Source organism: Orcinus orca, chromosome 2, assembly GCF_937001465.1.
Source record: "Orcinus orca chromosome 2, mOrcOrc1.1, whole genome shotgun sequence".
Taxonomy (NCBI): Eukaryota; Metazoa; Chordata; class Mammalia; order Artiodactyla; family Delphinidae; genus Orcinus; species Orcinus orca.
In genome coordinates this window covers 98177765-98189818 of record NC_064560.1, presented here as the reverse complement: position 1 = coordinate 98189818, position 12054 = coordinate 98177765, and the positions used below count along the sequence as shown (strand labels likewise).

General features: G+C 43.6%; 1 protein-coding gene across 2 annotated transcripts in view; it reads right to left on the bottom strand.

The window, feature by feature from the left end:
* ANXA2 (annexin A2) overlaps positions 1-12054 on the bottom strand; it is a 44371-nt gene that overhangs the window by 28123 nt on the left and 4194 nt on the right. Inside the window, exons 2-3 of one of the 2 annotated variants that reach the window (XM_049706023.1) lie at positions 4621-4679; positions 1123-1222 (exon numbers count right to left, since the gene is read on the bottom strand). In XM_049706023.1, coding sequence (XP_049561980.1) covers positions 1123-1222; positions 4621-4668 — 148 coding nt within the window. In that variant the 5' untranslated portion in view covers positions 4669-4679. Of the gene's footprint in view, positions 1-1122; positions 1223-4620; positions 4684-12054 lie in introns of those variants that run through there. The other variant, XM_049706024.1, reaches the window with a different exon arrangement.

Sequence of the window (12054 nt, the reverse complement as noted above, 5' to 3'; positions counted from 1 at the left end):
GACAATTCGGAGAGCGAAAGGGGGCACAATCAGTATATATGCCGGCATAACGGGGACACACGTCCACGCCAATTTTAGGGCCCCAGGTCACCCTGACTGAGGTCCCCAGTCTGTCAGTGACCCGTATGTGAATTGTATGCATGTGTCAATAAGTAAAAACACTCCATCGTCCTAATGTCCCACAACTCGTCAGCAGGGGATGAACAAGCACCCACTCTGGCTGCTGGATCACATACGTGTCTCAATCTAGCCTCATATGAAAAGAAGCACTTTGTCCAAAAGGGGAAAAGAGTGTGGTGAATCACAAGCATCACCACAATAATCACAGCGTTTCCAAGGATCCAGGGATGGGGCAACCCCAGAGGTACATGCTTCGTTAACGTAAGCCAAAGAAGTCTGAACGCTGGCTTTTGTGGATACAGAAAACAGCACGATGACCTGAACAGGCCCTTGCTCAACAGGCCCTCGCTCAACTCTTACCCAATTAAATGCTTTATCTGCTTTATTTCAGAACAGAGGCTTTTATGCCTCCTTGTCCTCTCTTACTCATCCTGGAACTCTAGGAAATACAATCATCCCAACAGCTCTTCAAACCCAAGCTCCAGGCCTAAGGAGGGGCGTAATAACTTGTGGAGCTAATAAAAAAAAAAGAAGTCTGAATTTTTCGCTCATTAGATCAATCTGAGATCAAAGCAGTAAAATGTTCCCAGCATTTTTCCAAGAAATGTAATAAAATTCAAGGGGATTTAGGACCAAAAAGAGACCCTTAGGGATCACCATGACCAAATTCTTCCTTATAGAAGGGGCAGTGAGGCCTCAAAGTGAAGAACTCAGCCCAAAGCACACACCCAGGGGATCAGCCCTCCTGGCCCTCAGCTAAAGCCTATTTCCATGTCACTATGCTATTCGGTGATTTAGTTTCTCATGTTTTAAATCTTCTTCTCTCCAAAGAGAGGAGGGAGGGAGGGAGAAAGAGGGGGAACGAAGGAGAGAAGGATGGGGTGGGGTAGGTTTTGATCGCTCCGTTAAAGCTTGATGACGATTTCAAATGACCAATATATGAAGATTCAAGAAAAGAGACTAAAAACCCTTTGGTCAGTGTTTGACAAATGGACGGCCTACCTTTAGTCTTGATGGCTGTCTCAATGTTCAGAGCATCCCGCTCAGCATCAAAGTTGGTGTACGCTTTGACTGACCCGTACGCACTTGGAGGTGTGGAGTGCTGAGGTTAAAAGACAAACACACTTCAATCCCACATATTTAAAATCCTCTGGTTGAAATGTCAATTCCTAAAATTTTTTTCCTATTGTTTCTTTTAATAATTCGCATCATTCTTAGGCTAGGTAACTCAGTAAGTATATGAACATGCCATCCCACATAGGATACGAAACTTCCTTATTTCTAATGATAATTCTTCTTCAAAGGCTCAACTAGTTTAGAATATGATAAATCTATTTCTACATTTCATCTTACTTTTCATACAAGCTCAAAGGCGGAAAACGCAAAGCTGGGCACTTGAAACCACCCGTTTCTTTGCGGAAGGCTTTGAAGAGCATGAAACTGGGCTGGCCAAAATTTGAAACAAGCTGGAAATGTGGAAATGCCTGAATGACAAGTGTGTTTAGCCAAGTTTTTGCTACAGGCACATGAATTTCCACTGAGCCTGTATCATTGAGCTCACAATTCTTTAAAAAGCAAATGTAGAATGCCTGCCTGCCTGTCTCGGACTATGAGGTAAGTGAGGGAAGCATCTTCTTCCTGCATCCCCCCCCCTCTGGCCACCGCCGTGGAACCAAGGTGGTCAGGCCACATGGCTCACATCCTCTTCATATCGGCCAGGTTCCGCCTGCCTTCTCTACTCTCTCTACCCTCCACTCTGCTGTCTTTAACACGATCCCCTCTGCCTACTACTCTTCCTAGTATTTTTTTTCTCACTGCCCTTTAAACCATAGGTTCTTCCTTTCTGGTGCTTTTCAAAGCCCATCACCCTTCCAGATCTGATGGACCCTCCCCAGCTCTCCCCACCCCAGACTGAGGTAAGGACAACAGCATGATTCTACGTCAGTTCTCCTCTCCAGAGTGTTAACTTCTCTCCTTTGAAATGCACTTACAGCCCTCCTCCTCCCTGCTATCCAGTCCCAAAGCAAAGGACAGACAAAACAGGACTGACAATGTTCTTTAGGTTGGCTGATGGCCAGTGGACCCATCCACCACTACACTGCCTTCAATGTCAAGGCTCCCCATCCCTGCCTCCCCACACTGCACACCTCCCATCACATCATGACTCCGTCTAGGCCCAGTTTCTGGGAATAGTCGGAGACTGAGTTGCCCTGACTTACCTTTCCACCCACACGCATCACGTTACAAGGCACCCCAGCATTTATTAGCAGTGAGGCTGTGCAGGTAAACAACTAAGACGCCATCCTCCCAAATGTCTCCTAGCACAAAGCCGCAAATCTAAGTTCAGGGCTGGACAAAATGTTTCAAAATGTACTTGTGACCATCTTGGCCAAATAGTAAATCCAGTTAATACATATAACTGAAACACAGTGGATTATCAAGGTGTTTTCCATATAATTTCACTACTTAAACTTCCCAGTAAGATTAACTCAATGGGAATAGAGTACACATTCAGGAAAAGGTAATGACAAAGTGTTATTCTGAAATACTTACTATATATGCTATGGTGGCTACAAAATGAGGACAGAAATCTAAGGGAACACATTTTCCTATTTATTAACAGTGCCATCAGTTATTTACAAAGGCAGGCAGTCTGGCCATCGAGCCATATCAAATATGGCTTCATATATCAGGTGCTGTGTCATCTCATCCCCAAAACAACAGTGAGTAGGGAAAAGTTTTACATAATTTTATAGTATCTCCGGAAATAAAATTAAATGGATAATTGAACTTACTACCTGTAAAATTCATTTATCTGAAAATCAAGTTATGGAGGTCCAAGTGATGTTTCTCTTCACTCAAAGTATTGGGGAATACATGACATTTTCTATTGCAGTCCCATCTCTCCACAGAGAAGCACATCATACTAGAGTAACTTCAAAGGCCACATGAAAAGCCCTCTGATGAAACCCGATACTAAAAATGATCTAATGATCTGATCCATTAAGAAAAAAATTATTTAGCTCTTGGACTTGTCTGGACCTCAACATGCTGCTTGTATGGTTGCCAACAACAGTGTGCACAAGGTCCAAGAAGAAAGATGAAAACGAGGCAGGCTTTACACTCCATACAACCTGTGCTCGCACCAACATCATCCATCTGAATGTTTTATTGGCAAGCACCAGAGACAGAGGGTTCTGTACCACATGACCCAAGCTGCTGTCAACCCACTTGAGTGCTTCTTTGTATTTTAATTTCAGTGAGAGCGTATTTTGAAATATCTGGAAGATATGCCTACAAACCAGTGTCACTGCTGAGTTTCTGTAAAAGCCAGTTCTGCCAAGATAACCTGAAAGATGTATGGTACTATTAGATAGTTTACATATCCATAATTTATACTCTACTTTATTCTAAAAGCATTTGTAATGACTTATAATTTTGCATATAGCTTTTAAAATTTTTGACTGTAAAACAAAAAAGCAAATGTATCAGAATTTCCAAGTTCCTGTGAAAGACAATTAAGTATAAGTCTGAGCTACCTGATAGCCAAAGCAAAAAAGGCAACAAGATGAATTATAATACTTCTATTATTTAGTTAAAAAAAAAAAATTCTAGCTATTTTGAAGAAAAGCTTTCCCAGGTACTAAATTTTAAAAAGTCCTTGTCTGGAATAACTCTCTGGACACTATAAGAAGTCCAAAACATGCAGGATCATTTTCAATATGGCTGTAGCTTATGCCAACCATTAATAAAATCTGAGGGCATGACATTAAAAATCCTGTATCAATGAGTACCTTCTGTAGAGCACAGGGAACTCTACTCAGTGCTCTGTTGTGACCTAAATGGAAATGAAATCCAAAAAAGAGGGGATATATGTATCCGTATGGCTGATTCACTTTGCTGTATATCAGAAACTGACTGACACAGCAGTGTAAAGCAACTATACTCCAATTAAAGAAAAAGAAAAAAAAGTCCTCGGGCTTCCCTGGTGGCGCAGTGGTTGAGAGTCTGCCTGCCGATGCAGGGGACACGGGTTCGTGCCCCGGTCCGGGAAGATCCCACATGCCGCGGAGCGGCTGGGCCCGTGAGCCATGGCCGCTGAGCCTGCGCGTCTGGAGCCTGTGCTCCACAACGGGAGAGGCCACAACAGTGAGAGGCCCGCTAACGCAAAAAAAAAAGTCCTGTATCATCACAATAATTACTACCACTGGCATGTTAAGTATATAGCAGGATAAAATTCCAAGCATCTCAGTGTCACTAGTGTCTGTCCAGTTTTAATGTGATGCCAAAACAGTTTCTGGAGCCATACCATTTCTTTCAAATTGAACTACTAGGAACAGCTAAATTACTGGGGAAGACAGGGAAGCAAGGGGATTCCGGGAATGACTGTCCGAATTTTGTCCTCATTTTCCTTAGATGTACAAGGAAAGGAAGAGGCACAGCTACCCAGAGAGATGACCAATTTGCAAAAATTACACAAAGTGAAAATGATATACTTACATCACCCTCCAAGCTGAGCTTGCAGAGAATTTCATGAACGGTAGACATTTTGAAAGAAGCTGGAAAAAAAAAAAGTACAATTCTTTATTATGAAGAGGCTTTCCTTTCCCCCGAAGCGCAATGATTCATTATACTCATCTCTCCTTCTTGGGCCATTTCATCTGACAATATTAGAGTAATTTGTGCAAATAGATGCAATTCCTATCTTGTGATTGGGAAAATTAAAGCTGAGAGATGGTTTGCCTTAGGTTTGGGATGGACGACAGAACTAGCTAGTCTTGCTCTTGCCCAGTTTGAAGAGAACCTGGGGAGACTGACTTGTAAATACAAAACCAAAACGTTTCTTCCCAAGACCAGTCCAAACAGGATAAGACTGAATCTTCCAGTTCTCCTAAAAAGTGAGTATTGTCAAACCAGCCAGTACTGCTGTATTTTTCACCAATAATTTAATATATCATATATAATATATATCCATAGTCTGAAAACTATGGATATGAACTGAAATCAGTAGCATTTTCATGCTGGCTGATTCCTAAATGGAGCCCTTTATTACTATCCATAATTATTCTCTTACCTCACCAATGCTTAGAAGATATTAAACTGCATGGACATATATACACTACCAAACGTAAGGTAGATAGCTAGTGGGAAGCAGCCGCATAGCACAGGGAGATCAGCTCAGTGCTTTGTGACCACCTAGAGGGGTGGGATGGGGGGGGTGGGAAGGAGACGCAAGAGGGAAGAGATATGGGAACATATGTATATGTATGACTAATTCACTTTGTTATAAAGCGGAAACTAGCACACCATTGTAAAGCAATTATACCCCAATAAAGGTGTTAAAAAAAAAAGAAGATATTAAACTGTTGATGAGAAACACAATGGACAGATTTAGACATTAACTCATCCCATAGAAGACTGATCCTTGTATTTAAGATTCAAAATGGCTGAAGTTAAGTCATCTTTCAGTTAATACACTTAATTGGACAGTGATACGACAACGTAATGAACTGGCTTTCCAGCTTTGCAATCACACAGTTCTCGGAATTGATATACCAACCCCTGCCAATAAAAAGTGCTCAACTGGCAGGAAATTTACCTCCACTGAGACAAGACAGGTCATTCAGCCAACAGCCTCCCAAAAATAAAGAAAACAGAGCAGAGCTGCATCCTCAAACAGTGGGAATGACGTCTGAATTGCAGAAACTCCTGTTTTGGTCTCTTTTTGCTTAATATTCTTTGATCAAGGAAATGGTGCCCATGCAATTCAGCTTTCTTTTCTCTTCCAACAGTTTGCTTAGTCTACGTGTTTTCAGACAGCTGGCTTTGAAGGACTATTTGGACATAGACATTTGTTAATTTATCAGAAGGCTTTGGACTAGGCAGATTCCAGGCTCTGTGTGGGGTGAGTTAGAGGAATTAAGAGAAAAAGATTCGCCTTTATTTGTGGTTATGGAAGTATTTCTACAAGATTTTCACCATGAACTCTCTCCTACACGACATCCTCTCTCTTCTTGATGCTTACAGAAGCTTTTTTTTTTTTTTTTTTGCAGTACATGGTCCTCTCACTGTTGTGGCCTCTCCCGTTGCGGAGCACAGGCTCCGGATGCACAGGCTCAGTGGCCATGGCTCACGGGCCCAGCCGCTCCGCAGCACGTGGGATCTTCCCGGACCGGGGCACGAACCCGTGTCCCCTGCATCGGCAGGCAGACTCTCAACCACTGCGCCACCAGGGAAGCCCAGATGCTTATAGAAGCTTTTTAAGCACATGGCAAAAAAGAAAATCACAGCTATTCCAACTCCCCCATTCCCACAACTCTCAGACACTATCACACACACCCCCAACCCCTGCAATGCATCACAGCACTGGGATACGATCCTAGTTTGTAAAGTCATCCTCTATAAATAAACTGTGGTACATCCAGACAATGTAATATTATTCAGCACTAAAAAGAAATGAGCTATCAAGCCATGAACAGACACGAAGCAAACTTAAATGTATGTTACTAAGTGAAAAAAGCAGTTTGAAAGGCTACATACTGTATGATTCCAATTATATGCCATTCTGGAAAAGGCACAACCATGGAGACAGTAAAAGGATCAGTGGCTGCTACGGCTTAGAGGGGAAGGAGGGAGGGACGAACTGGCAGAGCGCAGAAGATTTTTAGGGCTGTGATACAGTAATGGTGGATACATGTTATGACACGTTTGCCCAAATCCACAGAATTTACAACACCAAGAATGAACCCTAATGTAAACTATGTGTTTTGAGTGATAAAGATGTGTCAATGTAGGTCCAGCAATTATAACAAATGTACTTCTCTGGTGGGGGATTTTGATAATTGGAGAGGTTGTGTGTATATAGAGGGGGTGCTGGGAATATATGGGAACTCTGACTTCGTAGTCAATTGTTCTATGAACCGAAAACTGCCCTGAAAAATAAAGTCTATTTTCTTTAAGAGTCTTGCTCTGTAGCTGGACTGTCCAATACACTAGCCACCAGCCACATGGGGCTGTCAAGCACTGAAAGGTGTCCAGATCACACTGAGATGTGCTGTAAGTGTCAAGTACACACCAGATGTGGAAGAATTAGTATAAGAATGTAAAATCGAAGAATAATCTCCAACTTCAACTTGGGCCAAGAAACATTCTATAGCGTCTCATCAGGAGGCTGCTGAGAATCACCAAACAGGACATGAGCTCCCCAGGACACGGACCACCTAAGCCCTGGCCTGGACTCCCGCCCCTGGGGCTCAGTCAGAACTGGGCTAGGTTTGCAGTGAGGGGTCAACGGTTGTCATCTGCCTCGCAGAATTCTAGTCCCCACTGTAAACAGCTAAGAAAGAAAAATGTCAAAGCAAAAAGAAGACCAACAAGTCAGAGTTGTTTCCGGGTGGATTAAATTCCACTTATTTATCAGATCAGTTACTTCACATGGGTTCTGAGGTTTAGGAAATCGCAACTCGCAGAGGCGGGTAAGTTTCTGCCAGGGAGTTCTTTCAAGTTGCCTTTCCAGCTCCGAGCACCGGCTTGGGAGACAGCTGCCTAACCATGTCCCACACGGACCCCTCGGTATGGTACAAACCAAAGACCATCGGATTCATGTAATCCTTCTCCCACAGGCACAATACAGAGACAGAAAATGGGGATTTTAAAAAGGCTCACAAGTCTTCCTTGCTGTTTAACGGTCGACAGTGGTACCGCTCTTTCACCTCACGTCAGTCCTACGTGCCACTACCAACTAAATTCCTCTATTTTATCTTGTCACAATAAATAGTTCAAAATCCATCCTTCCGTGATGTTCTCTTACTCCAGCTCCGTCCAGCCCTCTATGTACTCCCCAGCAAAAGTGGACCTCAACCAAACTGTTCCTTGCTTCTCCCCAAACACACCGTAACAGCTTTAATCCACAGCACCTTGATTCGTGTCTCCTGCCTCATCTCCTTACCCTTGTCTCTTCTTCTGGTTACAGATGCTGCCCATTCCTCAAGTCACCACACCTCTGGCACCTGCTCCAATGGGGTGGCTGCGGCCCACATTCCCCGGCACTGCCTCTCCCACCTTTCAATGCCAGGAACACTTTCTGATGCCACTAGACTTACTCACCACTGAGCAAGAGTGTCCTGAGTTCCTGCCACGCGTGCGCCACACATTCAGATGGCAAATACAGAGTACAATTCAACCAAACGGGGGTCTCATAGGCCCCAGAGTCCCAGTTCCCCCACAGATTGAAGAGGGCCTCTGCACACTCTAGGTGCTAAATAAACGGTCAGAAATGAGATGCTATTTTGCATAATGAACATCTATATTTATATTGTTGATACTCATTCTGTAGGAAAAGAATGTCACAATAACCAAAAAAACAATATCCATGAAGCTCGGGATTACTCCATGCAAGTGTCTTCTGTATCCATATAAATATTGCCTACTCCATGCAAGCTTAAGGGCAAACACATTTTCACCTTAGAAGTAAAACATGGCCCTCAGGACTTCCCTGGGGGTCCAGTGGTTAAGACTCTGCGCTCTCAATGCAGGGGGCCCAGGTTCGATCCCCGGTCAGGGAACTAGATCCTGCATACGTGCCATAGCTAAAAGATCCTGCGTGCTGCAACTAAGACCTGGCGCAGCCCAAATAAATAAATATTAAATATAAATATTAAAAATAAATAATAAATATTAAAAATAGTATTTAATAATAAATTTTTTAAAAAAACCATGGCCCTCATTTCTTCACTACACCCAATCCACTGGTTTCTTCACTACATCCTGGCCTCTTCACTACATCCAATCCCCTGGGAATGCAAAGTCATCTTGCAGACGACTAATTAATCTCCAGAAGAAAGAGTCGGCTGTACCACTTATGTTTGTTAAAACATTAGCTTAATATAGCACATATGATTAATGAGAAGATGTCAGAGTGCTGCTATCCTTGGAAGCAGAAAGAGAAAGTCTTGGCAGGGCTACTGTAGGTTACAATCACTGGTGACACCCAGGTAATCAATCAACAAGCCCCTAACACACACACACACCGGGCCTGCCCCACATTAAAGGCTGGGAGAGACACACACAAAACTATGAAACACAGACTCCACTCCTGCAGGACCTTGCAGCTCCCTTCCCTTCTCGCCCCAGGAAGACTAGCCCAGGTCACCCAGCTAATGAGTAAGGGAGTCAGGGCCAGGTTCCAGGTCCCCTGACTCTTGGGCCCTTGCCCTTTCAACTTCACCACAGTGGCTCTTCATTCCAAGAGATTAAGACATGGAGAGAGAGAAAGATAAAAGCAGCATGAGTGAGACTGGCGAAGGGTCTGAGAGGTGAGGTACTGACTAGTTTGAGAAGGACACTCACTCACCCTGGAAGGTTCCAGCCAGAGAAACAAGGGAAAGCCTGAGGAGATGGGATGTGGGAGGGAGAGTGTGGGGGGGCGGGGACAAGCGGCCAGGTTTAAAACCAGCCATGTCTAATGTGGTGGCACGTGGGGGGCCTGAGATGTAAGTTTCTGAACGGTGCAGATTTAAGCTTGGCTATGGAAAGGGATTTGATGCCAATACTAAGTATCCATTCACCGTATTTGCTCTGGAGGCTGAATTTTCTTGCTGAAACAATAGCTCTGCCTTTTTAGTGTACCTGTTGTTTTTAAGTCTCCATACCATAGGAGACAATTCCACCCCCAGTGACCACTTAGCACACTGAAAAATTCATAAGCGCATTAAAATCAGAACAACCGCTCCGTGTCTGGCAGACCTCTCCACAGACACGAAAATGGCATCACTCCTTCCAACACTACAGCCTCACAAAGATCTCCAACTGGTTTCAACTTGCAAAAAAGAAAAAGAAAAAAATCAGCAAATTCAATCTTTTGATGAGTACCTCCACATACCAGTACCTCTTATTCGCAGGAAAGGGCTGGGTGATTTAAACAAGATTGTTCCAATCGCCTTCTTCAGGGAAAGTTTTTTTGTTTAAGAAAATAACTAGAGAAGTACAAGGAGACTCACTGAGAGCCATACCCACTTCAGACTGGCTTGAAATAACGCACCACTGGGAAGGGAACACAGACACTCCACCCTAACGAAGGGAACAGAACAGTTTCCTCTGGCCTTGAAAATATTAATAAATGAGACTGTTAACTGCCTGACTGGAAAAGCTCTTATAGCGCAAAGCTAGACATTAAAGAAATCCGTGCAGCTGCTGGAAATGAAGCAACTTACATCTAACATAAGCACGATCTTAAAGATAAGAGTTTGTCCTTTTTTTTTTTTTAAACCCAATAGATTACACTGCATTTCACTGTTTCACTTCCAACACACAGTTGCAACAAAAATAGTACAAGTAAAACAGCTTTAACGTCTCCCTGCCCCTCCCAAAAAAAGTAAAAGAAAGTTTGCAAAAAGGTTGAAACAAACAAAAAAAAGAAAACCTAAAAGTTAGTGCTTCAAATAATAAAAACAAGTTCTACTGAAATGAATGAAGAACCAGCTCCAGAAAGCCCAAATATTAATTCTCACAAACAAACAAAAACACATTGTGTCAGGGCTCCTCTGCCCAGCAGAATCTGAGTATAACCCAGCAGTTTCGTGGTCACACCCACTTTTAAAATGTGGAGTGTTGATGTGTTACTGCAAAACACATCCCTAGCAACCATGATGAATCAATCAGGGACTGGATGATACAAAGGAGGATTTTTTTAAAACCAAAAAAATGGGGGCGGGTGTGGGGATGGAGGGTTGGGATTCCCCGCCAAGCCCTTACTGTGCAGTCCTGGGTCTACAGGACCAGACTGACATTTTAAACCAAGAGGGGGTAAAAAAAAAATGCATGAGTGGGGGGTAGGGGTAGAGTTCCCACTTTATTCACTCTCCACCCCTCCCTCCCAGAGCATTTTTATTTAACAGAACCTTCCTGAAAGCACACGGTTTTCTCCTTGGTTTTTATGGTCTTGATTAATGCCTGAGTCACAGGACCAAGTCATTCCCCAGAAATCCTGGAATTCTGCCCAGGGGCCTTGATCAAACTGAGCAGGATGGACACGGTGCTGCCCTTGCTCTGGCCTGTCCCTTTTGCTGCCTGATCTGAATCAATATTTGTTTACTAACTCCAGACACACTGTGGCCTCAAGCTCTCAGAGCCTCTCGTTCAATCTCCCGAAGTGGGGTTGGAGTGGGCAGAAAGAGACGTGCAGAAGAATGATGTCACTTGGCACAAAGTACTCTCACGGTTGAGAGATCAAGGTCTTCACATCTACAACTCAATTTCAGTGTTTTATGGCCCAAATATTATATTTCCAATGGGGCCCTGCTGCTTACACAAAAAAGTCTACACAGCATTCAAGATCTTCCACACCCTGGACTCTACCTACTTTTCCATAAATAAAGCACATGCAAACACACACACACACACACACACACACACACACCCAGCACCGAAGTCAGACTGGATTGTAATTCTCCAAACACATTCAGCACTGTCCAACTACCTCTAGGCCTGGGTTTTCCAAGTTCCCTCTAGTGGGAATGCTCTATCTGGATCAGCTGACATCCTCGGGAGACTTCAGGACACAAAAAATACCGTTACCTTTCTCCTGTACCTCTCCCTGCTCTGTGCTCCTGTCTCTCTTGGTGTATCTGTGAAATATCAGAGCTGAGGGTACAAAGGCGGTCTTCCATTCTGTAAGGTGGTCTTCCATTCTATCTGCCCCCAGGGTTTCTGTCTTATGCATCCCCATTTCCCCATAGGTCTGAGCACAGTGCCTAACACACTGGAGGCATTCACTCACATTTTTGGATGGTTTACACACACTGGGTCTTTCCACATTATATCTTTTTTTCCTTCTTTTCTACTACATTCTCCTTCCTCAATTTCCTTTCTCTTCCTCGGACTGCGTATCTCAAATGCAGCTCCAGTTCCATACATTCAGAGCTGGAGGCTTCAATT